Source organism: Salvelinus namaycush, chromosome 8, assembly GCF_016432855.1.
Source record: "Salvelinus namaycush isolate Seneca chromosome 8, SaNama_1.0, whole genome shotgun sequence".
Lineage (NCBI taxonomy): Eukaryota > Metazoa > Chordata > Actinopteri > Salmoniformes > Salmonidae > Salvelinus > Salvelinus namaycush.
The window spans coordinates 59,604,148-59,631,285 of record NC_052314.1 but is presented as its reverse complement, the minus strand read 5'-3'; the positions used below and the strand labels follow the sequence as shown (position 1 = coordinate 59,631,285).

Here is a 27,138-nt window from a genome sequence, read left to right as displayed (position 1 = left end):
GTGGCAGCCGAAAGATTTTCAACTCGGTGTGCATCCTCTGGTGGATATCCACCTATTTGGGGAAACTGAAGACTTTCCCACAGAATGAACACGGGAAGCTCTTCTCTTTGCCACCAGATCTGCTGATAGCATTACTACTACTGTCATTTTTCAATGGGCTTGTGTAGCCATTTAGTCCTGAGGCACTGGCATTGTCTGAGGTCTGGTTTAACAGAAGGAGAGTGTGAGGAGGATGAAGGCCAGGAAGTGTCTGTGTCACAGGGTCCATGTTCCAGTTGATAGATCCTATAGAAGGTAGGCTGAAGGCAACAACTGTTAGGGGGTTAACCTGAGGCGTCATCAGTCTCTCTGAATAAGGACTATAGGGGCAGGACCGGAGAATCGCTAGCCGAGTCTGTCTGTTCTCATACGGACACCTCCCCGTCCCCGCAGAGTCCAGAGTTGAGGAAGCTGTCTAATCCACTGACCTCATCTATGTCGCTTCTGGTCCTGGCCTGCTTGGTGATGTCATCAAAAATCTCTGAAGCTGGAGTCTTATATCTCCCTCTCTAACTTTAAGCATCAGCTGTCTGAGCAGCTTACCGATCACTGTACCTGTACACAGCCAATCTGTAAATAGCACACCCGACTACCTCATCCCCATAGTATTACTTACCCTCTTGCTCTTTTGCACCCCAGTATCTCTACTTGCACATCATCATCTGCACATCTATCACTCCAGTATTAATGCTAAATTGAAATTATTTTCGCCTGTAGGGCCTATTTATTGCCTACCTCCCTAATCTTCTACATTTGCACTCACTGTACATATATTTTTCTATTTTTCTTTTGTGTTATTGACTGCACATTTGTTTAATGTGTAAGTCTGTATTGTTTCTTCTGTCGCACTGCTTTTCTTTATCTTAGCCAGGTCGCAGTTGTAAATGAGAACTTGTTCTCAACTGGCCTACCTGGTTAAATAAAGGTGAAATAAAATAAAAATCCCCAGGGGCCTTCGTTGCACAAGTCTGGGAATCCAAGAAGGCTGCCCAGTCTCCTCTGTTATCCTCTAGCAGGAAGAGGTTAGAAAATAGACTTAAAAAACGAGAAGAGAACTTTTAATTAGAAGTTTTTTTTGTCAATTATCTGGTCAAGTTCATACATTGCGTGTTTTTGTTTTTAAACATACTTTAAGTTGTATATTATGTCAATGTAATTTTATGAATGAAGAAAAATAATAGCCAGGCTTATCACTATTCTCATTGAAGATCTATTACTGTATGTAGGCTATATGTATTTCTCCCTTACCTTGCTCCCCCATCTTTAGTCCACTCAGCAGATCAATGCTCTCTGTTCCGTCTTCTATAGTCTCCTCTTTGACTAGCCACAGATCAATCTTCCCATCCTCCATGTCTACTGACTGTAAGAGATACAGAGTGAGAGGATGTTGGATCAAGAAATCTGATATGAGCAACCTGCTATGAAGAATCTTCTGATTGGGCAATGAGGGATTGCTGAGTACTATGCAAACATGTTAGTTGATTTGATACTATGCAAACGTGGAGATCGAATATCTTTCCATATAATCTTATTCATTATGATTTAAAAGGCAAAACTGATCCTGAATCAGCACTCCTACTTTGGAGAGGCTTTGTGAATACGGGCCCTGACCTAATACCATTCAGACAGTAGTTCACAGTGGGCTCACCTCAGTGAGACTGTGTGTGGTCCTGTGCTGCTCAGCTGGTTCCTCTGTGGGTTCAGGAGGTGTAGTCTGGTTGTCCTCCATGACCATGGTTCCCCAGACCGTCCGCAAACCCCTCCTTCACCAGCAGCACCTCTGGACTCTCCTCTTCCTGGAAGAGACAGGTGATAGATTACAGACATACACTCCCTCAGGTACACACACACAGAGATAAACACACTTTGTTTACCCATCCCCACAACATTTGAGTCCTACACTGTAGTTACATAATGACTTCACTGTTGTTAAACCCATCATGGTGGACATAAAATGATGGTGGGTAAAAAAGTCGCTTTTAGTCATCATTAGACAAACCTGATTAAACTATTTTGACGTGTACAGTAGGTGTTTGTTATTGTGTGGGTATGTGCAAGTATATTTAGTAAGTGTATATTGGTTATAAAGCGCTGTCTGGTGTATGCATAATAGGGTGAGATCAGATGTGATGTATACTAAAGAGAGTCTCAAAAGTCAGACTGAAAAGTCCCATTTTGGGTTTATTAAAGATGAACAAGTTTTAAATACACCATATGAAAACCACATATACACATGCCTCAAATAAAAATCATCATGAACTTGATAAACTGCATAAAATGTAATAATCTTCTCATTAAAAGTGTCTTAAGATTTAAAAAAAATTGTAGTTGAATGAAAGTAATTAAATAGTTATGTCAACATATAACCTACACAGTACAAACACAAGATGTAACAGACTTTTTAGGTGTATATATGCCTTATATATCACACAATGTCTGGATGCAATATTCTACCCAGGAATATTCAACACTTTAATCTGTTGCTCTCGTTCTTCCAAATGCATCTGTGGATCTTTTCTGCTGAAGAAAATGAAAATTCAACTTTTCCTTTAATGCAGGGTTTGATCTAAACATCAGAAGCTATCAAGTGGAATGGTTACTTTCTATGTTATAGAGTAGAATGGTTTTTCTGCTGGTGTATCCTGAGGTAGCTCCTCTCTGAGAACTTCTTCCCGCAGTGCGTACAGGCGAACGGCCTCTCTCCCGTGTGTACTCTCTGGTGCCTTTTCAGGTCACCAGTCTGGGCGAAGCGCATGTGACACTGGGCACAGCTGAACGGTTTCTCCCCTGTGTGGACCCTCTGGTGCCTCTTCAGGTTGCCAGCATGGGTGAAACACATGTGACACTGGGTACAGCTGAAGGGTTTCTCCCCTGTGTGGACCCTCTGGTGGATCTCCACCTTCTGGGAGCAGCTGAAGCCTTTGTTACAGAACATGCAGAGGAACCGCTTCTCTTTACCGCCCGGTGTTGCTTCCCCTCTCCGCACCTTGGCTCTTTGGTCTTTTGAGTTCAATACCTGATCGAAAAGAACCTGGCCGTGTGAATCGGAAGGTGCCATCGACGTGGACATTGGGTGTAAAGGGGAGTGGGTTGCAACACTTAGATTTGTCTCTAAACTTTCCCTGTAATCTAAGAAGTCACTAGTGTTGCCCTGCGAGTGTCCTTCTCCTAAGTGAGTCTCGTCTGCATTCCAGTTAGCCAGTTTCTCTTTCCCGACCGTTGTTGCTCCCCCTCCACAAGCCTGGGCTATAGCCCTGTCGTTTAAATGTAATACCTGATCGAAAATCACGCGGCCGTGTGAATCGGAAGGTGCCATTGATGTGGACACTGGGTCGCGATCCCTGAACGTGTGTAAAGGGGAGTGGGTGGCGACATTTAGATTTCCCATGTAATTTAAGAAATCTCTGCCCTGTGAGTGTCCGTCTCCTAGGTGACCATCTGCATTCCATGTGGGAGGAGCGTCGCCCTCCACTTTCACAGTAACCTCATCTACCACTATAACCTCCCCTTTCTTATCTTGGCACCCTTCAGAGTATACACTACTACTGTACCGGTTCCAGTCCCCTCTAGACATATCAGTCTGGGTCTCTAAACCCAAGGGCATGTCGCCAGGGTCCACCTCTGTAGCGTAAGAACAAGACAGATCATCAATGCCAGTGTCTAACGCATCACCATCTCCACAGGAATTAACTGTCCCCTGGCTCTGGTGAAATACCATTAAGTACTCTGAGCCTGGAGCAGGAACACAGCCCAGTCTTTCGGAGTCTGATCGGTGGTTAGATGCTGTATGTAAGAGCCTTTGTGTTACAGTTAAAGTCTCTGTCTCCGTCTCTGTCTTGAGGACGGCGTTCGGCGTTCCACTGACCTCCGTGACGCTGCATAGGGTCCTGGCCTGGGACGCGGCGGTGGTGGTGAGGTCCTCGGGGGCTACAGGGGGCGCCACTCCATGCGCTGCTCCAGTCTGGATGTCTCTGCTGTGTCGTGGGTCCTCATCTCCTTCAGACCTCTCCAGCTTGACCCCAGGACCTGCAGCTTCTGCATTTGCAGACTGACACAAGAAGAGGGTAGGTTGTTACCAGTACATGAGTAGAATTGGATAATAATGTAGTAGGGAAGTCTCACAAGCTCCCCCTATGGCAGAAAAATTAGGATGTTACATGTAAGGAAGTGAATAGCTGAGGGGAGCCTTTCTGAAATAAACTGACCATATTTGATGTACTGTAATTTTGATGTAATACTATTACACTAACCTCTATCACGATAACGTGCTGAGTTGAGGTTCCACTCCCCTCATCAACAGTGATTGGTTGGTCATCTCTCCATGTATTGTGTCCCGTTGGCTTCACAAAGCTCCTGTGGCCTCCAGTGAGATGTCCTTCACCTGAGAGAGTGATTGGGACTAAAGACGTGGTTAGGTTAGCTACTGTCAATGCTTAATGCTTATACTGTACACTATTGACAGTTTTGACACTGTGTAGAATTGGCAAGAATTTAAGGTAACGCATAACTTGATAACTATACCATTTATAGATAAATGTATTATGTTCCATGAATCAGTTTTATTTAAGCATCTAATGTTTTATCTGATTAGAATATGATGTGTGTATTTTTGCAAAGGATAATTATTGCATACTAACTAAAAACTGACCAAGACCCAATTCCAGTTAACCTAGCCTGGAAACTCGATTTTGAATTTCATTAAATTCTACTTCAGACATAAATGATCTTTCGGATCAGGAGAGTTTATTCTCACAACAGTACGTTGAATAGTTATATTTTAAGTTACTTTACCGCTTTGGGTGATAAAAGCGCTGGTAGTGCATTCATATTTTTTAACGTTGACGTAATCATAATATCCTATATATTGTCTAACACTCCTACCTGCAAAAGGACCAACTGCACGGACAACCGGCAAAGTAAGTACAATTATTTTATTCAGCATTCTGGCTTGTATAGGTCCTGAAAGAAAACTTTCCTGATCCAGACGCTCATTTGACGTGGACTCCAATGTCATGAAATTCAACATCAGGTCTCCCAACAATGATTAACACATCTATAGTCAAACATGTGCAGATTTGAACGGGGCGACAGGCCCCTCAACCTCGGCAAAATGTACCTTTTGCCATTCCTCTGTATCGGTCAAGGATTTTGACACTACTGGAACGACTGGCGAGGATGCGCTCTCGTGCCATCTTCAGTTCCAGTAGCTGTAGTTTCCTCCGCAATGCACTGTTTTCTTTCTGGCTCTGAGTTATTTCCAAACGAAACACTGCATAGTCGTCGTCTACCAGTTTACAGACCTCTGCCACGGCTGCATTCGCTAGCACCTCCATGATGGAGGCTATCTGAGTATGAAAAATCATACAGTTAGCTAGCATTAGCAGCTAAATAGTTAGCGTTACCTAGACAACAGATCTATGAACCAAGTCCCGTCTACACCGAGAATTAAAGACTACCAGGGGTAAGTATATGATGCTGTGCAGCTAGATGAGTCATATTCTGAGTTCCAGGGTGTTAATACATGTCTAAATAACAATATAAACGCTAACGTGGACATTTGTCTTGGCACAGTCCACTTCCGTTTACACTTTTTCAATGGTTTGGCAACGAATTTTAGTGATGCATTACCGCCACCAACTGGACTGGAGTGTGTACCAGAGACAGGGTAGGTCTAAAGTTGAACCCTACCCAATTAAACTGTTCATCATGGATACCATTTGCAAATAATTTGCTTTATTATTTTACTGGACTGATGGTACCGGCATCTGATGGTCATAGTGCTTTCAAGACAACTGGAAACTAGAGATCAAATCATGACGTCAGTGATCTTCAGGTCTAAAAGTCAGAGCTCTAGAAAGATGCCTGAGTAGCTCAAATAACGACCCCGGCCACAGCAAAGTTTGATTCAAGAGAATTCATAACTTTTAAAACCATTACCAGAGAGAGACTTTCAAAGAATACAGCAAAGAGCTGCTGTTTTTATGAGTGAGTTCATGTCTAAGATTTTATTCAGCACTGTCAACACTGTTGCAAAACATAAAACACGCTTCTCCCTACTTCCACTCACGCTGCAGCTGTAATGAATGAGTAGCGAAGTGTATCGATAGCCCTGTGTTTTTATTATTATTATTAGCAGCTCGTCGTGTTTATTTTAATATCAAGGAATATTTCACTTTAATTGGTCATAGGAACAGTATAAATTTGGGCACGAGGTAGATGCGGTGCGAATCAAGTTTCGGCATCAAGTGGAAGACAGTGTCCCCTCTCTCTGGTCAGTCTCACCGGAGGGACAGAAGGAGAGAGCTGGGATTGCGAGAGGCGGACCCTCTGCTGCGCTCTCCGTCCCTCCGCGGAGACTAATGCCTTGTTCAAAACAACTAGGAACTCGGAATCCCTCCTACAACTGGGAACTCTGGGAAAAAAATTGATCCGACTGGGAAAAATCGTTTTGGCTTCAAGTGGAAGACAGTGTCCCCATCCAACCATGAATTCCAAGCCAGAAACTCAATAACATTGTAGTGACTCCACAATAAGGACCTAAATGACAGCGTGAAAAGAAGAATACAAATATACAGAGTAAAAATATTCCAAAACATGCATCTTGTATGCAATAAGGCACTAAAGTAATACTGCAAAAAAAAACTCTGCAAAGGAATTTTTAAAAATCCCCTAAAAAAGCCTTATGTTCGGGGCAAATCCAACACAACACTGATTAACTGCCTCCTTATTTTCAAGCATGGTGGTGGCTGCATCATGGTATGGGTATGCTTGACTTTGGCAAATACTGGGCAGTTTTCCAGGATAAAAACTGGATGGAGCTAAGCACAGGCAAAATCCTAGAGGAAAACTAGAGTCTGGGAGAGGAATTCACCTTTCAGCATGCCAACACAAAGCCACATCTTTGTGTTGGCTAAATCTACACTGGAGTAACTTAAACTTACCAAGAAGACGGTGAATGTTCTTGAGTGGCCAAGTTACAATTTTGACTTAAATCTGCTTGAAAATATATTGCAAATATTGACAGCGCTTGAAGAATTTTGAAAAGAATAATGGGCAAATATTGCACAATCCAGGTGTGCAAAGCTCTTAGAGACTTACCCAAGAAGTCTCTCAACTGTAGATGCCAAAGGTGTTTTCTAACGTATTGACTCAGAGAGCTAAATACTTATGCAATGATTATATTTGAGTTATATAATTTGTATTAATCTTCTTTTTTTTTTTTTTTACTTTGTAACAAAATGTGAAGAAATCCAAGGGGTCTGAATACTTTTGCAAGGTACTGTATATGTCATCTTTAAAATGTTAGTGGAAAAGTGCTGAAAAAGTGCCCAAAAAATCTACCCATATTACGGATACTTGAATATACAGTACTTTCATCCACATTTTTAACATTTTCCATTTAAACAGTTAAAGAACAACTGCTCCTACAAACCAACTAATCCCTTTGAAAGCGGCCTATGTGGCATCAAGTGTCAAAATGTACAAAGTGTAAACAGGATAATTTTGGTCATAAAGGCAACCTTCAAAAACTGAGTTTAGAACCTGTGCACAACGAGTAAATTAAGGTTGGGTTTGGATTACAATTATGTCAACAATTCATGCCCCCTTTTTCCTAGTGGTGGAGCTCGTTTTGTATGGCCGGTGCCCCGGGTTGGTGGAGATTTTTTTTCACAAGGACCAATGGAATGGACTAAAATAAGCAAACTCCACCCATCTGGGGCACTGGGCCATGCAAATAGAACTCGACCATTAACACGTGGTGGCAACATGTTTTCTACGAAAATACTTGTTGAGTTCACTTTGCATGGCCCTGTGCCCTGGGTCAGCGGAGAGCATTTCTTAGGAGGACCAATGGAATGATCAAACATGAGCAAACCCCACCCACTCGGAGCACCGGGGTCATGCAAAACAAACTCGCCCACTGGAATGTCTTTCCCAGACAGTGGTTAGTAACATTACTTGCCCTTACTCGGGAAATAGCTACTCTAGTGAAAATGTCAATCTTTGTCTAGAGAATCATTGTACCATCTTAACCTCTGAAATATATTTTCCCTAACCTAAAGTATATTGTATCTGTTTGAAGCTGGTATAAATAGGGAAGCATATAAATAGTGCACATAGTCTAAGAAGCAGTAGATCTGTTCTATCATTCAATGTTAATGAAAACTCTATAACTCACATTTATATGTGAATTTGGTCCAGTCGCCCCAAAAAGTTACACATTGCAGCTTTAAGTTCAGTTACAACTACTTCTGGTACAAAGTCACAGATACTTACAGATCCTTTGGAAATAATTGGTATATGTCTAGAAGGTATTCGGCACAGAGCAAAACCAAAGTATTTCATGTAAGAACTGCGGACGCCATGTGTGCCTCACAAAAGACCTCACCCAACTTCAAGGGGCCCATGTCCAGTTTGACATTGCACAGAAAGTCAGCAGGACTATTGGAGAGCAGACAGACCTCATGCATCGATTTAATAAAGACTGTGAGCTGAAGCCAGAGTCTGGAAAGCACTCAATCTCAAGTAGATCTGATGTCACCCATAGTAACTTGTTCATAAATTGAATGTTCACTTTTCTCCCCGACTTATAAATAAATAATCCAGATTTGGAAAAGTCAATGCTCAATGGATTGAATGACTTTAGTGTAAATTAACGTGAAGTTGCCTTTTTTGGCTGAGCAGTATTTCTGTCTGTAATAAGCATTTTGTGGGGAAAAACTCCTTTTGATTGGCTGAGCCTGGCTCTCCATGGCTGCACCCCTGCCTATACATGTGAAATCCATAGATTTGGACATAATTCATTTATTTCAATTGTCTGATTTCCTTATATGAACTGTAAAATAAAATCTTTGAACTTGTTGCGTTTATATTTAGTCAAACTTTTAAAAAATAACAAAAAAATAACTTGGTTCAACTGCTTACCTAACTTCTTCCGCTTTTATCCTTGTCGCCATATGTAGTATCTTGTAATCTGGTACAAAAACAGAAGACACCATTCAATTACTTTTGTGTAATGTAATGGAACTGAGAGTCATGATCAAAGACTAGGAGCGATTATGCATAAAAGGAGCATTTACAATAAATCCAACCAGGTCTAATAGCTGAAGTGAATGATATTATATATAGCCTATCAATGTGGGATGACATCTAACCACTACAACAGGACTGAGTGAATCAAGATGCCAACAGTGACATGCGATGCAGTGATGAGAAACAAAAGTACAGAAATAGGGGAAAGCGAGGTGTGTCGTCACACTTTTCACACTGTCCAACATTTACTGGGCAGAATACATCACAATGGTATAAATGTCATACCAAATGAAAGAAGGAAGTCTTGGGCACATGTTGTATTCATTACATCTTCATATCTCATTTCAGTACGGAGTTGTAGACCATTAAATAGAGAGTGTGCACTTGTGACAATTTGCCCCATCAGCGGGTAAATTGTCACACTACGTCGGGTAAGTTGTCACATTGGATTATCAACAGATAAGAACACTACTAATTAATTGTGAATATCAAAATAAAAACAATCATGCCTAGAGAGTCTGGCAAATCATGTCTTAAAATCAAAACAATAATGCTGGCAGAGCACACATGAATTAAGTGTCACGACCACTTTACTTTGAACTCGAACGTTCTCTGGCATGCACATAGATCCACTGTAATTGTTGGAATCGGAATGGAATGGAATGGAATGCTGCAGATAACTTGCTTAAATGTTTAAAGTCTTAACAGAACAGACGTGGTGTTTAAACACACTAATGCACAGTTTTGTAACAGCCTATACGACATACATCCGTATCTGACTAATCAGACTCATCATCAGCGTCACAGTTCTGGCACACATAAATTGCCTGGCCTGAGGTGCAAGCATCATGGGCCCATTTGTTGCATCTCACACACTTCACACAAGTCTCCTTTGGTAGGCTGTTTGAAAATGGCTCCACACAGACGAGGCAGAAGCACTCCTCTTCACCTGATGATGACTTTTCTACGATTTTTAGCTGCCTTCTTGTTCTTTGCAGATCCAGATTTTGACTCTCCCCCTTGCTTCCATTTTCCTCGGAAACAGCCTTTTGCTAGATTGCGCCATTTTCTTTCATTGCAAGCTGGTTTTCGGGGCCAGCTTTTGGTTATGGCCGGATGTCCTCTGGAGTTGGTAGTCTGCTGTCAGCAATGGGATTGCTGGGCAAGGGTGAGCTGGTGCTAGCTTAAGAACTGGGCAGGTCTGTGTCTGAGCTCATGCTAGGCAGGGCTGGAATGGTGCTGGGGCCTGGCAGAGCTGGAATGTTGCTGGGGCCTGGTAGGGTTGGGTTCTGAATGGGGCGATCTGTAACGTAGGATGGCGCAAACTCGGTTTCCAGAAATACATGCCTGTTGTAAGGTTGTACCCCAGCCATCCTAAAGCCAGCCTGAATGTTCAAGGGGGTTGCAGCCAGAGGATAGATGATTGCCACAATCCCAGGAATGTCATAAATTGACATTGTCTTCCCGGGATTGTTCCTCATACAGGCAACACACACGGTGTTGATGTGCCTCTTTAGCGGCCCGTAGACAGACCTGTCTAAGGGTTAAAGCTGATGAGAGCAATGGGGTGGGAATGACAGCATAATTATGCCATTTTCTTTGACATAATTGAGTCCATCAATGGACATATGAGACTCGTGGTTTTGTCCAAAAGGAGTAAACAGGGCTTCTCCTTTGAGCACTTCGTATGCTCGACCAAATGTTTCAGGAAGTCAACAAAGTGCACATCTTTCATTCACCCGGAGGGATTTGCTCCTCTTTTGCTGCCAGGTGGCCTGTTGATCAGGACATTATTGCAGAAGTTGACGCGGGGGAATCGAAAATATGGAGGTATACTATTCCCTGTGGCTGAGACTGCACAGGCCAGTGTGACAAGGGTTCCCTTTTCAGCGGAGGTCAGTGACACCTACTTGTTTGAATCCACGTCTGTCCACCACTCTGTAAGGTTTATGTACAGTGGTCACCCCCGCTTCATCGACATTCCATATGTCTCCTGGTCCAAATTGATATCTCTGAAGCACTTCTGCTACATTGTCGAAGAAAGCATTAACATTTTCTCTGTTGAAGCTACTTGCCCTGGCAAGGCTAGTTGCCTCTGGCTTTCTCAACAACAGCGTTGGGTGGCACTTTAAGAAGCCTGTAAACCACTCCGAGCTGGCCTTTTCTTTTTCTGCCCACATTGGCGCGAACTTCAGCTGGTGTGCCACAGCAAACTGGTAGGCAAGTCTTCTGACCTCACTTGGCGACAGACCAAAATAAATGTCAGCTGACCTAGTAATACACTGAACAAGCTGCATCTCCAAATCAGGTGAAAAACCTGCTGTGGCTTTATATAGCCAACCTCTGTTGTTGGAATGGCTCTGACTTTCAACTTCTTCTCTGGTAACCTTTTGACAATACCGAGTCAGAGTACGGTAATTTATGTCAAAATCTTACGCTGTAATCCTGATTGATTTGTTCTGCAACGTCACCTGCCTCACTGCCTTTAACTTTATGGCAGGTGGTGTGCTGCCATTCTCTGTCTTTCTTTTATCATTTCTAACCATCTTTCTTCCCTTCCCCTCTTTCTTTCCTTCCTTCCTTTCTTTCTTCTTTCCTTCAAAAACACATTTCCTCATTGCAATAACATATTCATTACAGGCTTATTACGCCCACCTCGCTGTCTACTATCCACAATGCAATTCATAACACCACACTAAATGAATGGCACTGTATGAAGCAGTTGGTGTGTGTGTGTGTGTGGATATACTGTCTCACAGTAGTCATGTCATGTGTTAGTAGACACACACACACACACACACACACACACACACACACACACACACACACATACCAGAACCTGTCTTGTATAGTCCAGGGATATGTCTGCTGCTCTAAACTATATGTATATATAATAATCCATTTACAGTAACATTTAATACTATTATCAGAGCTGATTACACAATATCACAAAGTTTTCTGAGCATGTTCTATGTATACTGGGGCAAGCTGTCACGTGTAGACTTGCCCCAAGGTCATTGAGACAACTTGCCCCAAACTGATGTGTGCTAATGTGGCCTAAATCCCAAGGTTAGCTCAACATAGGACTGCAGGTAAAGTATAAAAAGAAACGGTATTGTCTCCTCTACTCAGTGCAAAATTATAATTTTCTACATTCATACCTAACAAAGTTTTATTGCATAAAATGCAAAGTGACAATTTTTACTTTTGACAAATAAGAAACTTGTGCTCACCTCACATTAGTGACCTTGACCACATGTGAACAGGAAGTTGACAATAGAACATGTAGTCACACGAAGTAGCTATTTGATTTTTGAGATGGCGCCTCTAGTGTTGGAGATATGAACAGTTTGACAATTTAACCGTGTGACAATTTAACCGTGTGACAACTTACCTCGCTCTCCCCTACTTAGGTGAGAGACGTCGGCTGTGCGAGTAGCCAGCCATAGGCTCCGCGCTTGGCAGGAGCTGGGAGAAGCTACAGTATAGCTTCCCCGGCATTTGTAATAGAATATATGCCTACTGCGGACAAGTGAAGGTCCGGAGGTCGGGTCTGTACATCAATTTTGGCAGAGATAATGGATATATAATGTCTGTCATAAGAATGAGGGGGTGTAAGCGTGTTTTGCACCGGTTTAAAGTGTTTTGCATTTGATTTGGAACCGGGCTGTCTCCAAGGCGTGAGTCAGGTGCCCAGCTCTGTCCGAAGAAGAAAGTTGGCTTAAAACAAAAGTGAGGTAATTAAATGTAACCGATGTGAAATGGCTAGCTAGGTAGCGGTGACTGTTGTTGATATGTGCAGAGGGTCCCTGGTTCGCGCCCGGGGCGAGGGGACGGACGTAAAGTTAAACTGTTACATTGGTGCCGTGACCCGGATCTAGCTAGCCATTTCACATCGGTTACATAAGCACACATAGTAATTAGTAGGATTCTGTGTTTCCCATGCAAAGGGAAAACGTATTTATTTTGATAAACGCTTTATTTGCCTTCACAATGAAAACTAGCTTGAAAATTCTAGCATTTATTTGATGTAAAAGAGATATGTTTCTGGACATGCACCATGCTGCCTTGTTGACTTGACCGAGCAGTGAAGATAACTGTTAATTTGAGAAAGGTGGTACTCCCTTCACGCTTTCGTCCGATGACCTAATGCGCCATTGCCCGGTTCAACTTGGGCCAGTGTAAAATAATCACCACAGACCAAAACAGCGGGCTGTCAAGCTCCCGCCTATTCCTCTTTGGATTGGTGGAAATGTTGGATTATTTTAAATCTATTTTTAAATATTCAATGAGGGTGTTGACGTCAACCGCCTGTATTGAATGGAGAGTGAGACGCTATACTAGCCTAATGAATAAACATTATCGAATATCAACAGGGACAACTCCGATATAAAGTGTTTTTTCTTAAAGTTGCCGGGATGTTATGTGCATCACATAGTACACTCTTAACAACCTCAGCATTACGAAACTTCTATTAGATCAAATAAGCCTCATGTATCAAAATAAACATGTTTTTTTTTTATCTTGACTAAATTCGACACCCATTGACCCATATTCAGAAACTCCTCACTTGCTTAATAATTAATGATCTGCTGAACATGGATAGATTTTGAGCGGAGTAAACCCTCTCGCTTCCCCTTTTCCTCTGATTTGGGAAAATGTTCACTTGTTTGAATAGCCTAAAGTTATCAACTAGGCGATCATGATTCTACAGTACTGCGTGGATAGTGAAATGAGAGAAGGTAGGCTAATTGAATTAGAGATAGTCTAAATCCCCCGGCAAAAGTTTCCTCCGAAGCGCAGGCTGCAAGAGAAGGTAACGTGCACAATTACGATAGGCAAAGGCATGTCAATGTATCTGAACCGAGACAATGTGAATGAGTTGCCGAAAACAGTTTCTGAAAACAGCAAGTGAAAGAACATGGGTAAATTCACATAAATACATCCCAAGATTTACGCCAGAGAGAGACATGTGATAATTACAAGCGTGAACCCATGGGTTTAACAGCAAGCGTGAGCAATGTGCATTATTGTGCTGGGCTTATAGGCCATAAGGTAAATAGGTGAATGACATTCTGCACATGGCTAACAGGAAAGAGACGAAAGAAGACTTTATACTGATAGTGATATGTTTGTATTCATTCCCACAATGCCCGTAGAATAGGAAACGATGTGAATTGTGTTATGCTTACTGGATGAAGTTAAACGAGCATTCAGACCAGCTTTACTGATTGAACCTTGGTAAAATACATTCCCTGTGTAACAGTATAACTTTAGACCGTCCCCTCGCCCCGACCCGGGCGCGAACCAGGGAACCTCTGCACACATCAACAACTGACACCCACGAAGCGTCGTTACCCATCGCTCCACAAAAGCCGCGGCCCTTGCAGAGCAAGGGGCAACACTACTAATAGGTTTCAGAGCAAGTGACGTAACTGATTGAAACGCTACTAGCGCGTACCCGCTAACTAGCTAGCATTTCACATCCGTTACACTTGCAATGATACAAAAATAACCAAGTCAGTCTGCACAGAGTTGATTTTTGAAATTTAATTTCAACAAAATTGTCATACTCACACAACTTTTAGTACAGTACTTTTATTGGACAAAAGGATACATGTGACAAGTAGAATAATATTACACACTATGGAATCACTTGACAATTTCTGTAAATCTGGAACCCTCTCTTTGATAAAAATGAATTTGAGTACTTTGGAAAAGGTTCAACATTACACACATCTTTACTAATTCCTGTCAAGTAAAGATGAATTAATGCATTATCCTTATCTCACTATAAAACACCAGCATCAACCTAAAGGGACATAGTTGTCACTCTTCATCAGTGAAGTATTTTTACAGACACAATCACACCAACCATCACTATATCATCTACTCTGCCTCATCATACTCATTCTTTCCTTAGTTCACCTCATCCAGTTCCCTACTACATCCAAAACCAACAGAATTAACTACTAACTAACTAAGACTACAGTACATGTCACGATACTCTATACATGGGTAGTGTGCATTTTCTGCTGGTGTATCCTGAGGTAGCTCCTCTCTGAGAATCTCTTCCCGCAGTGCGTACAGGCAAATGACCTCTCTTCCATGTGGATCTTCAGGTGCCTCTTCAGCTGGTGCTGGTGGGAGAACCTCTTCTCAAACTAGGGGCAGATGTAGGATTTCTCCCTTGTGTGGACTCTCGTGCCTCTTCAGGTTGGACGGGTGGGAGAAAACACAGCACGCTAGCTGTACACAAAGACTTCCAGTCCTTGCGCTAAGCTAGTTAGCACTGGCTCCCGAAATTACCTCTAACTTCCTGCATATTGGACTCGGATGTAAAAATGGTATCCACGAGTTCTGACTCTGGGGAAGTAGATAACATTTTTTGCCCAAATCCCCAACTATCCCTTTAATGGTTTGATAGTCCAAAGGCATGGTTCCACACTTAAGACAAAATGAATCAAGACCTGGGCCCGTATCCACAAAGAATAGGATCTTTCCAAATAATCGTATTCATTATGATCTAAAAGGAAAGCTGATCCTAGATCAGCACTCCTACTCTCAGACACTTTGTAAATACGGGCCCTGACCTAATACCATTCAGACAGTACACATTGGGCTCACCTCAGGGAGACTGTGTGGTCCTGTGCTGCTCAGCTGGTTCCTCTGTGGGTTCAGGAGGAGGTGTAGCCTGTTTGGCCTCCATGACCATGGTCCCCTCAGGGTTCCCCAAACCCTCCTCACACCCCTCCTTCACCAGTAGCACCTCTGAACCAATGATGTGTTCCACATTCTTGTGTTACAGCCTGAATTCCAACTTGATTAAATACATTTCTCACCCATCAACACACCTTAATGACAAAGTGAAAACATGTTTTTAGAAAGGTTTGCACATTTATTTAAAATGAAATACAGAAATAACTAATTTATGTAAGCATTCACATCCCTGAGTCAATACATGTTAGAATCACCTTTGGCAGTGATTACAGCTGTGAGTCTTTCTGGGTAAGCAAGAGCCTTGACTTTTTCAACATTTTGTTGTGTTACCGGCTGCATTTAAAATGTATTAAATTGGGATTTTGTGTCACTGGCCTACACACACTACCCCATAATGTCAAAATTGTTTTTTTGTTGTTAACATTTTAGCAAATTCATTAAAAATGTAAAGTTGAAATGTCTTAAGTCAACCCCTATGTCAATATGTGTGCAATAAGTGTTTAGCATGGTTTTTGAATGACTACCTCATCTCTGTACCCCAGACATACAATTATCTGTAAGGACCCTCAGTTGAGCAGTGCATTTCAAACACAGATTTAACCACAAAGACCAGGGAGGTTTTCCAATATGTCGCAAAGAAAGACACCTATTTGTAGATGGGGGAAAAATAAAGAAATCAGACATTGAATATCCCTTTGTGCATGGTCAAGTTATTAATTACACTTTGGATGGTATATCAATACACCCAGTCACTACAAAATACAGGCATCCTTCCTAACTCAGTTGCCGGAGAGGAAGGAAACCACTCAGGGATTTCACCATGAAGCTAATGGTGACTTTAAAACAGTTAGAGTTTAATGGCTGTGATAGAGGACTGAGGATGGATCAACAACATTGTGGTTACTCCACAATACTAACCTAAATGACAGAGTGAAAAGCAGGAAGCCTGTACAGAATAAAATATTCCAAAACATGCATCCTGTTTGCATTAAGGTACTAAAGTAAAACTGCAAAAAATGTGGCAAGAAATTAACTTTATGTCCTGAATATGTCCTGGGGCAAACTAACACAACACATCACTGAGTACCATTCATCATATTTTCAAGCATGGTGATGGCTGTATCATGTTATGGGTATGCTTGTCATTGGCAAGGACGAGGGAGTTTTTAGGATAAAAAGAAATGGAATTGAGCTAAGCACAGGCAAAATCCTAGAGGAAAACCAGGTTCAGTCTGCTTTCCAACAGACACTGGGAAACAAATTCACCTTTCTGCATGACAATAACCTAAAACCCAAGGCCAAATCTACACCGGAGTTGCTTACCAAGATGACATTGAATGTTCCTGAGTGGCCTAGTTACAGTTGTGACTTAAATTGACTTGAAAATCTTTGGCACGACCTGAAAATGGCTGTCTAGCAATGATCAACAATCAACTTGACAGAGCTTGAAGAATTTTAAGAATAATGTGCAAATATTGTACAATCCATGTGTGCAAAGCTCTTAGATATGTACCGCTGCCAAAGATGATTCTAACATGTATTGACTCAGGGGTTTGAATACTTATGTAAATCTGATATTTCTGTATTTCATTTTCAATACATTTCTAAAAACATGTTTTTACTTCATCATTATGGTATAATACCTTTTGAAATCAGGTTGGAACACAACAAAATGTGGAATAAGTCAAGAGGTATGGATTAGAGGTCGACCGATTAATCGGAATGACCGATTAATTAGGGCCAATTTCAAGTTTTCATAACAATCGGTAATCGGCATTTTTAGACACCGATCATGGCCGATTACATTGCGCTCCACGAGGAGACTGCGTGGCAGGCTGACTACCTGTTATGCGAGTGCAGCAAGGAGCCAAGGTAAGGTGCTAGCTAGCATTAAACGTATCTTATAAAAAACAATCAATCTTAACATAATCACTAGTTAACTACACATGGTTGATGATATTACTAGTTTATCTAGCTTGTCCTGCATTGCATATAATCGATGCGGTGCCTGTTAATTTATCATTGAATCATAGCCTACTTCGCCAAACGGGTGATTTAACAAGCACATTCGGGAAAAAAGCGCTGTCGTTGCACCAATGTATACCTAACCATAAACATCAACGCCTGTCTTAAAATCAATACACAAGTATATATTTTTTAAACCTGCATATTTAGTTAATATTGCCTGCTAACATGAATTTCTTTTAACTAGGGAAAATGTGTCACTTCTCTTGCGTTCTTTGCAACAGAGTCAGGATATATGCAGCAGTTTGGGCCGCCTGGCTCGTTGCGAACTGTGAAGACTATTTCTTCCTAACAAAGACAGCCAACTTCGCCAAACGGGGGATGATTTAACAAAAGCGCATTTGCAAAAAAAGCATAATCGTTGCACGAATGTACCTAACCATAAACATCAATGCCTTTCTTAAAATCAATACACAGAAGTATATATTTTTAAACCTGCATATTTAGTTAAAAGAAATTCATGTTAGCAGGCAATATTAAACTAGGGAAATTGTGTCACTTCTCTTGCGTTCATTGCACGCAGAGTCGGGGTATATGCAACAGTTTGGGCCGCCTGGCTCGTTGCGAACTAATTTTCCAGACTTTTACGTAATTATGAATAACATTGAAGGTTGTGCAATGCAACAAGAATATTTAGACTTATGGATGCCATCCGTTAGATAAAATAAGGAACGGTTCCGTATTTCACTGAAAGAATAAACGTTTTGTTTTCGAAATGATAGTTTATGGATTTTACCATATTAATGACCTAAGGCTCGTATTTCTGTGTGTTATGTTACAATTAAGTCTATGATTTTATGTCTGACTGAGCGGTGGTAGGCAGCAGCAGGCTCGTAAACATTCATTCAAACAGCACTTTCGTGCGTTTGCCAGCAGCTCTTCGTTGTGCTTCAAGCATTGAGCTGTTTATGACTTCAAGCCTATCAACTCCCGAGATTAGGCTGGTGTAACCGATGTGAAATGGCTAGCTAGTTAGCGGTGTGCGCGCTAATAGCGTTTCAAACGGTGACGGCACTCGCTCTGAGACCTTGAAGTAGTTGTTCTCCTTGCTCTGCAAGGGCCGCGACATTTGTGGAGCAATGGATAACGATGCTTCGAGGGTGGCTGTTTTCGATGTGTTCCTGGTTCGAGCCCAGGTAGGGGCGAGGAGAGGGACGGAAGCTATACTGTTACACTGGCAAGACTAAAGTGCCTATAAGAACAACCAATAGTCAAAGGTATATGAAATACAAATGGGTATAGAGAGAAATAGTCCAATAACTCCTATAATAACTACAACCTAAAACTTCTTACCTGGGAATATTGAAGACTCATGTTAAAAGGAACCACCAGCTTTCATATGTTCTGAGCAAGGAACTTAAACGTTAGCTTTTTTACATGGCACATATTGCACTTTTACTTTCTTCTCCAACACTTTGTTTTTGCATTATTTAAACCAAATTGAACATGTTTCATTATCTATTTGAGGCTAAATTGATTTGATTGATGTATTATATTAAGTTAAAATAAAAGTGTTCTTTCAGTATTGTTGTAATTGTCATTATTACAAAGAAAATACCTTTTTTTTTTTTTTATTATTATTATTTTTTTTTTTATTAAATCGGCCGATTAATCGGTATCGGCTTTTTTTGGTCCTCCAATAATCGGTATCGGCGTTGAAAAATCATAGTCGGTCGACCTCTAGTATGAATACTTCCTGAAGGCACTGTATTTTCAGATAAGCGATGGTAGCCTATCCATTTGGCATGTAGCTAGCTAGCTAAGCAAACATGCGTAATGTAGCTTACTGTATCAGGAGATTCGGCAAGTCCTCGTCGTGAAAAAGTTGTCAGTCGGACTACTGTCATCATCACTATAGATGGCATGCAAATGAAACAATATTTGGATTTAGCCATCTAGTTTATCCCCTAAAAGTTAGCTTGTTAACCGGCCATATTGACGTGATCTGTTATTAGCTAGCTAGCCAATTTGACGTGGTCCATCAATCAATGCAGCCTATCATGTCTGTCAGCAGCAATCGTGATTACACACTCTGAAAAACAATGTTGAAAAGGGGATAATGTTAGCTAACTTAGCTAGGTAGGCCTATGTTGGTTGGAGAAAAATGTACATTAAGTCAACATACCACTATGTTTAGCCAACTGTACAAAGTGTCTACCGGTAACTTGCAAATAAACATTATCAGCTAAAATTACATCGGTAAATGTGCCCTTCTGCTGCTTGGCAGGCAGAGCCCACAAACAATGGGAAATGAACCTAAACCACTCATAGTTGTCAGATATAATTCACTTTTATATCACTCAATTATCCAATTAAAAGTGGCCGCTATTGAGAGATATCGTGGGCTACCCTCACATATCTGAAATTACATGATCAATTGATGTTTTCTGATCATTAAAAGCATGCAGTTACTTGCTGTATAACTCTGATGATATAGCTAAATGTGCGCAATTCTTTTGCATGGACATTTGTAGTTCTGACAATGCTCTTCAAGAGGTGATGATATTACATCCAAATAGTTAACCTTTATTTAACAATCCCTTAAACGGCACGCAGTTGTCAATGGCTTTAGAGGAGCTGGGGTCTCCTTGCCCCTCAGCAGGCAAATCGAACACTCTGCATCTTATTGGGATATTTTATTGATAACGACCTATTGGCCAGTGAGAGGCTTCAAAGCCACCAGTCGGCCATATTGGCACTCCCCAGAAGGAGCAGTTCTCCATAGGAATTAATGGAATTCTACAGTATTTCAATGAAATGTTTCATGGACAAAATTACATGTATTTAAAGCTGCACTTTGCAGAAATCGCTCTGCCATTTTGTGGTTTTTAAATGTCTAATAGTTCACCTAATTTCAGTTTTTGATAAAACAAGTAAGTATAGCGTAGAGAATCATTCTACCATCTAAACCGCTGTGAAATATATTTTCCAAAACCAAACTTATTGTATTTTCAGTTGTTTGAAGCTGGTGTAAGAAACTGTAAGTAAAAGGCGCAAAAACAATTGCTTCTTAGACTTGATTTCAATGAGAATGACAGATCTATAACTCACATTTCTATGTGAATTTGGTTGGGTCGCAGCTTCAAGTATTTTTGTTGTTGTAGTAAGGACAGAAATATTAGAACCTTCAAAAAAATAATACTTAAGGAAAATGTTTTTAATTTTCCTTTTTAAATGTTTGTTTAGCTCACATAATATCATTTAAAAGTATGCAATAAGGTGTCTGTAATATAATAAACAGGGCAAAAACAAATATAGACATTAATAAATGCATTTCGGTAGCTTCCCAAATATTTTTTACAAGGGTGGGGGAGTGCCAAGATGAAGGCGCGGTTTCAAAACAGCGCCCCTTATCAGTCATCTAGTGTAATATATGAATCATTGCTCTGGACCCTCCTCTTGGAAGAAAGAGGTGATACAGATTACACAGACATAGATGCACACACAGGTAATAAACACACTATCAACATGGAGAGTTTACCTATCCCCACATCGTTTGAGTCCTATACTGTAGTTACTGAATAACTTAATTGTTGCTAAACCCATCATGTTGGACATAAATTATTTTGTGGGTAAATAAGAGTCAGCTATGGTAAGTCAAAAGTAATCAGTGGATCTTTTCTGCTGGCAATAGATTAATCTTTGTCTTTAATGCAGGGTTTGATCTAAACGTCAGAATCTATCGAATGGAATGGTTACTTTCTATATCATAGAGTGGCATGGTTTTTCTGCTGGTGTATCCTGAGGTATCTCCTCTCTGAGAACCTCTTCCCGCAGTGCGTACAGGCGAACGGCCGTTCTCCCGTGTGGACCTTCAGGTGCATCTTCAGGTTGCCAGCCAGGGCGAAGCGCATGTGACACTGGGTACAGCTGAAGGGTTTCTCCCCAGTGTGGACCCTCTGGTGCATCTTTAGGTTGTCCTGGCGGGAGAACCTCTTCTCACACTGGGTACAGCTGAAGGGTTTCTCCCCTGTGTGGACCCTCTGGTGCCTCTCCACCTTCTGGGGGCAGCTGAAGCCTTTGTTACAGAACATGCAGAGGAATCGTTTCTCCTTACTATTGCCTGATGTGGCTCCTTCTCCCTGAGCCTGGGCTCTAGCCCTGTCGTTTGAGTTCAATACCTGATCGAAAAGGATCTGGCCGTGTGAATCGGAAGGTGCCATCGACGTGAACACTGGGTCACGACCCCTGAACGCATCTAAAGAGGATTGGGTGGCGACATTTAGATTAGTCTCTAAGCTACCCCTGTAATTTAAGAAATCTCTGCCCTGTGAGTGTCCGTCTCCTAGGTGACTATCTGTATTCCATGTGGGAGGAGCATCGCCCTCCACTTTCACCTCATCTACCACTATAACCTCCCCTTTCTTATCTAGGCACCCTTTAGAGTATACACTACTACTGTACCGGTTCCAGTCCCCTCTAGACAGATCAGTCTGGGTCTCTAAACCCAAGTGCATTTTGCCAGAATCCATCTCTGTAGTGTAAGAACAAGATGGATCATCACTGCCAGTGTCTAATGCGTCACCATCAACATCCCCACGGGAATTAACCATCCTCTGGTGAAATACCGGTAAATATTCTGAGCCGGGAGCAGGAGGACAGCCCAGTGGCCTTAGTCTCTCTGGGTCTGATCTGTGGTCAGATCCTGTGTGTAAGAACCTGTGTGTTACAGTTAAAGTCTCTGTGTCGGTCTCTGACTTGAGGACGGCGTTCTGCGTTCCACTGACCTCCGTGATGCTGTGTCGGATCCTGGGCTGTGCTGGGGCGGGGTCCTCCGTTGCTACAGGGGGCGCTCCAGACGCTGCTCCAGTCTGGATGTCTCTGCTGTGTCGTGGGTCTTCCTCTCCTCCAGACCTCTCCTGTTTGACCCCAGGACCTACAGCCTCTGGATCTGCAGACTGACACAAGAGAGGAGGTTATTATTGCTACATGAGTTGAATTGGATAACAATGTCGTAGGGAAGTCTCACAAGCTCCCCTATGGCAGATAAATGAGGATGCACATGTAAGAAAGTGAATAGCTGAGGGGAGCCTTTCTGAAATAAAGAGGCCACATTTGATTTACAAAGTAACTGTAATTTTTTATGCAACACAATTACACTAACCTCCATCACAATAACATGATGGGTTGAGGTTCCACTTCTCTCATCAACAGTGATTGGTTGGCCATCTCTCCATGTATTGTGTCCCGCTGGCTTCACAAAGCTCCTGTTGCCTCCAGTGAGATGTCCTTCACCTGAGAGTGTGATTGGGGGAAAATAGGAGGTTAAGTTAGCTACTGTCAATGCTCAACACTATATTGTACAATATTGACACGGTCTACATTTGGGCAAGGATGTAAGGTAACACTTCTCGTAACTTATTGATATACTATTTATTGATTGATGTATTATGTTCGATGAATCACATTTGTTTTAATTGAGTAAATAATAGGAAATGCAGTAAATCAATAATCTGGTTAGAATAACAGTGTCTTTGTGCAAGATAGCTAAATAATCATGGGAATTATTGCATAGTATCCAAAAACTGACCAGCTATATATATGAATGAATGGCAACAGGCCACACAGCCTCGGTCTTCTGCAAAATGTACCTCTTGCCATTCCTCTGTATCGGTCGAGGATCTTGACACTACTGGGACGACTGGCGAGAACGCGCTCTCGCACTGTCCTCTCTGCGCGCTCCCGTGCCACCTTCAGTTCCAGTAGTTTCCTCCGCAATGCCATGTTTTCTTTCTGGCTTTGAGTTATTTCCAAACGAAACACTGCATAGTCGTCGTCTACGAGTTTACAGATCTCTGCCACGGCTGCATTCGCTAGCACCTCCATAATGGAGGCTATTTGAGTGTGAAAAACCATACAGTTAGCCATTGTTAGCTAACGTTAGCAGCTAGCGTTACCTAGAAAACATCTAAACCAAATCCTGTGTCCAACGCGAATTAAACACTACTTGTGGTAAGTATGTGATGCTGTGCAGTTAAATTAGTAATATTTTAAGTTCCAGTGTGTTTATAAACGTCTAAATAACATCAATAAAAACGCTAACGTGAAAATTGTTCTTGTTGACTTCAGTGTACTTCTTTGTGTGAGTTTCCGGCAGACTATACAAGTATTACTGCCTTTCACAGGTCGGAGTGTGAATTGCACATTGTCACACAAAAAGGGGAATTAATCTCACCACCATCTAATCCAGGGATGGAACCTGATTGGTGTCACACTTTTGCCCCAGCTAACAAACATGACTCCAATAGTCAACTAATTATTACCTTAAGTTTAGAATGCAATTAGTTTATCAGCTGTTTGCTTGGGATTGGGGAAAGTGACACCACTCCGGCCCCCAAGGACTTGAGTTACCCGTCCCTGATAACCCTGCACATATACACCACTATACCCCAAAAACGCACCACCTCTATCCCACTACTTTAGCCCTACCAGATCCTACTCCAGGCCAACAGACCGGGAGCATGGAACCCCTTCTCTTAAAGCCCCCTGTAGATCTCTTGCACCCAAAAATGTCTCTGCTACTTCCACTACCACATGTATTTTCTAGGATTCACGCTTCATCCGTGCAGTACAATGAATAAGCATAGCAATAAACACAAGAAATCATACCTTACTAAAACTCATCCTCTCTGGATCCCTCTCTTATTCACAAGGGGGCTCCCAGTCTAATCAATCACCCTTGGGCTATCCAATACTCTCTTCACTGCCTCAGAACAGGACATTTTCTGCCCCACTCGAACTCCTGGCAATCTCAACCTCTCTCAAAGGACACTTCGGATCCCCAGCTGCATGGGCGCCCCCACAGTGGAGACTGCTTTCTTTATCCCAACTTTACACTACCTCTGACTATGCCCTCCTGTACATTTCCCACATTGTGCGATCTCCTTTCTACACACTGCTGCAACATGTCTGAATCCTTAGCACATAAAGCACCATAGCGGGTTTGGAACACAGTTTAGCAAATATAACCTAACCTGACCTTATCAGGTATAAACTCTGTGTCAAAGCTCAACAAGACAGACTATTCTCAGTCTCGCCATTGCCACCAGGTCTACGTCTCACCAAACAGTGGGCGTCACAAACACTAGGAATATTATTTTTCATTGGATCCACCTCTACACTCAATGCTACCCCACTGATCACTCCTTTGAGTAGCACCCTGCTTCGGAGAGCAAAGCACTACACATGTCAATCCCAGAAGCGCATGACGCGGTTTGCCCGCTGCCTCTGGACGGAAGATGCACAAAAGAGCTAAACAATTCCACTTCTCAAAACTTTGACAGATGTACAGTTCCCAGTTTGACCTTTACTCAGTTTGAAACAATGTACAGGCTGGCCAAAAAGCCAGAATACACCTCTCAGGGCAAACGTTGGAAGTCTCTACCACACCTTTCAACGCAGGTACTTCATCCTGGTCTGGCTCACTTCCAAACTCCATGTCACACCCTCGTTGGTGACTTGTTGTAACAGGAGACAGGATCTCACACTCAGTAGTTGATTTGTACTCTTTAACACCATTACTAGGTACAGTGGGGCAAAAAAGTATTTAGTCAGCCACTAATTGCGCAAGTTCTCCCACTTAAAAAGATGAGAGAGGCCTGTAATTTTCATCATAGGCACACTTCAACTATGACAGACAAAATGAGAAAAAAAAATCCAGAAAATCACATTGTAGGATTTTTTATGAATTTATTTGCAAATTATGGTGGAAAATAAGTATTTGGTCACCTACAAACAAGCAAGATTTCTGGCTCTCACGGACCTGTAACTTCTCCTTTAAGAGGCTCCTCTGTCCTCCACTCGTTACCTGTATTAATGGCACCTGTTTGAACTTGTTATCAGTATAAAAGACACCTGTCCACAACCTCAAACAGTCTCACTCCAAACTCCACTATGGCCAAGACCAAAGAGCTGTCAAAGGACACCAGAAACACAAAATTGTAGACCTGCACCAGGCTGGGAAGACTGAATCTGCAATAGGTAAGCAGCTTGGTTTGAAGAAATCAACTGTGGGAGCAATTATTAGGAAATGGAAGACATACAAGACCACTGATAATCTCCCTCGATCTGAGGCTCCACGCAAGATCTCACCCCGTGGGGTCAAAATGATCACAAGAATGGTGAGCAAAAATCCCAGAACCACACGGGGGGACCTAGTGAATGACCTGCAGAGAGCTGGGACCAAAGTAACAAAGCCTACCATCAGTAACACACTACGCCGCCAGGGACTCAAATCCTGCAGTGCCAGACGTGTCCCCCTGCTTAAGCCAGTACATGTCCAGGCCCGTCTGAAGTTTGCTAGAGAGCATTTGGATGATCCAGAAGAAGATTGGGAGAATGTCATATGGTCAGATGAAACCAAAATAGAACTTTTTGGTAAAAACTAAACTCGTCGTGTTTGGAGGACAAAGAATGCTGAGTTGCATCCAAAGAACACCATACCTACTGTGAAGCATGGGGGTGGAAACATCATGCTTTGGGGCTGTTTTTCTGCAAAGGGACCAGGACGACTGATCCGTGTAAAGGACAGAATGAATGGGGCCATGTATCGTGAGATTTTGAGTGAAAACCTCCTTCCATCAGCAAGGGCATTGAAGATGAAACGTGGCTGGGTCTTTCAGCATGACAATGATCCCAAACACACCGCCCGGGCAACGAAGGAGTGGCTTCGTAAGAAGCATTTCAAGGTCCTGGAGTGGCCTAGCCAGGCTCCAGATCTCAACCCCATAGAAAATCTTTGGAGGGAGTTGAAAGTCCGTGTTGCCCAGCAACAGCCCCAAAACATCACTGCTCTAGAGGAGATCTGCATGGAGGAATGGGCCAAAATACCAGCAACAGTGTGTGAAAACCTTGTGAAGACTTACAGAAAACGTTTGACCTCTGTCATTGCCAACAAAGGGTATATAACAAAGTATTGAGATAAACTTTTGTTATTGACCAAATACTTATTTTCCACCATAATTTGCAAATAAATTCATTAAAAATCCTACAATGTGATTTTCTGGATTATTTTTTCTCATTTTGTCTGTCATAGTTGAAGTGTACCTATGATGAAAATTACAGGCCTCTCTCATCTTTTTAAGTGGGAGAACTTGCACAATTGGTGGCTGACTAAATACTTTTTTGCCCCACTGTATATATTCAGAAGATGTAGGTTTGAGCCTGGTGCCTTCCCATTCTTCCACATTTGTGTTCTAAGTCAGCGGGAACTAGACAAATCATAGAGATAGAGGACTCATCTTTGTATCTGTGCCATTATAGCTTCAGTGATAGCATGGGCGGTGCCATTGAGGCAATTTTTTATTTTTATTTTATTTAACC

The 27,138-nt window shown here is 42.0% G+C and overlaps 2 protein-coding genes across 4 annotated transcripts in view; both read right to left on the bottom strand.

Annotated features, from left to right (window-relative positions):
• Positions 1-23,892, bottom strand: part of LOC120052913 — a 112,847-nt gene extending 88,955 nt beyond the window's left edge. The window contains exons 1-3 of one of the 3 annotated variants that reach the window (XM_039000138.1): positions 23,409-23,892; positions 22,922-23,052; positions 20,586-22,715 (exon numbers count right to left, since the gene is read on the bottom strand). In XM_039000138.1, coding sequence (XP_038856066.1) covers positions 21,525-22,715; positions 22,922-23,052; positions 23,409-23,685 — 1,599 coding nt within the window. In that variant the 5' untranslated portion in view covers positions 23,686-23,892 and the 3' untranslated portion in view covers positions 20,586-21,524. Of the gene's footprint in view, positions 1-1,287; positions 1,401-20,585; positions 22,716-22,921; positions 23,053-23,408 lie in introns of those variants that run through there. The other 2 variants (XR_005477419.1, XM_039000137.1) reach the window with 2 other exon arrangements.
• Positions 2,180-27,138, bottom strand: part of LOC120052984 (oocyte zinc finger protein XlCOF7.1-like) — a 164,375-nt gene continuing 139,416 nt past the window's right edge. The window contains exon 2 of the mRNA XM_039000237.1: positions 2,180-4,087. Coding sequence (XP_038856165.1) covers positions 2,648-3,757 — 1,110 coding nt within the window. The 5' untranslated portion in view covers positions 3,758-4,087 and the 3' untranslated portion in view covers positions 2,180-2,647. The remainder of the gene's footprint in view (positions 4,088-27,138) is intronic.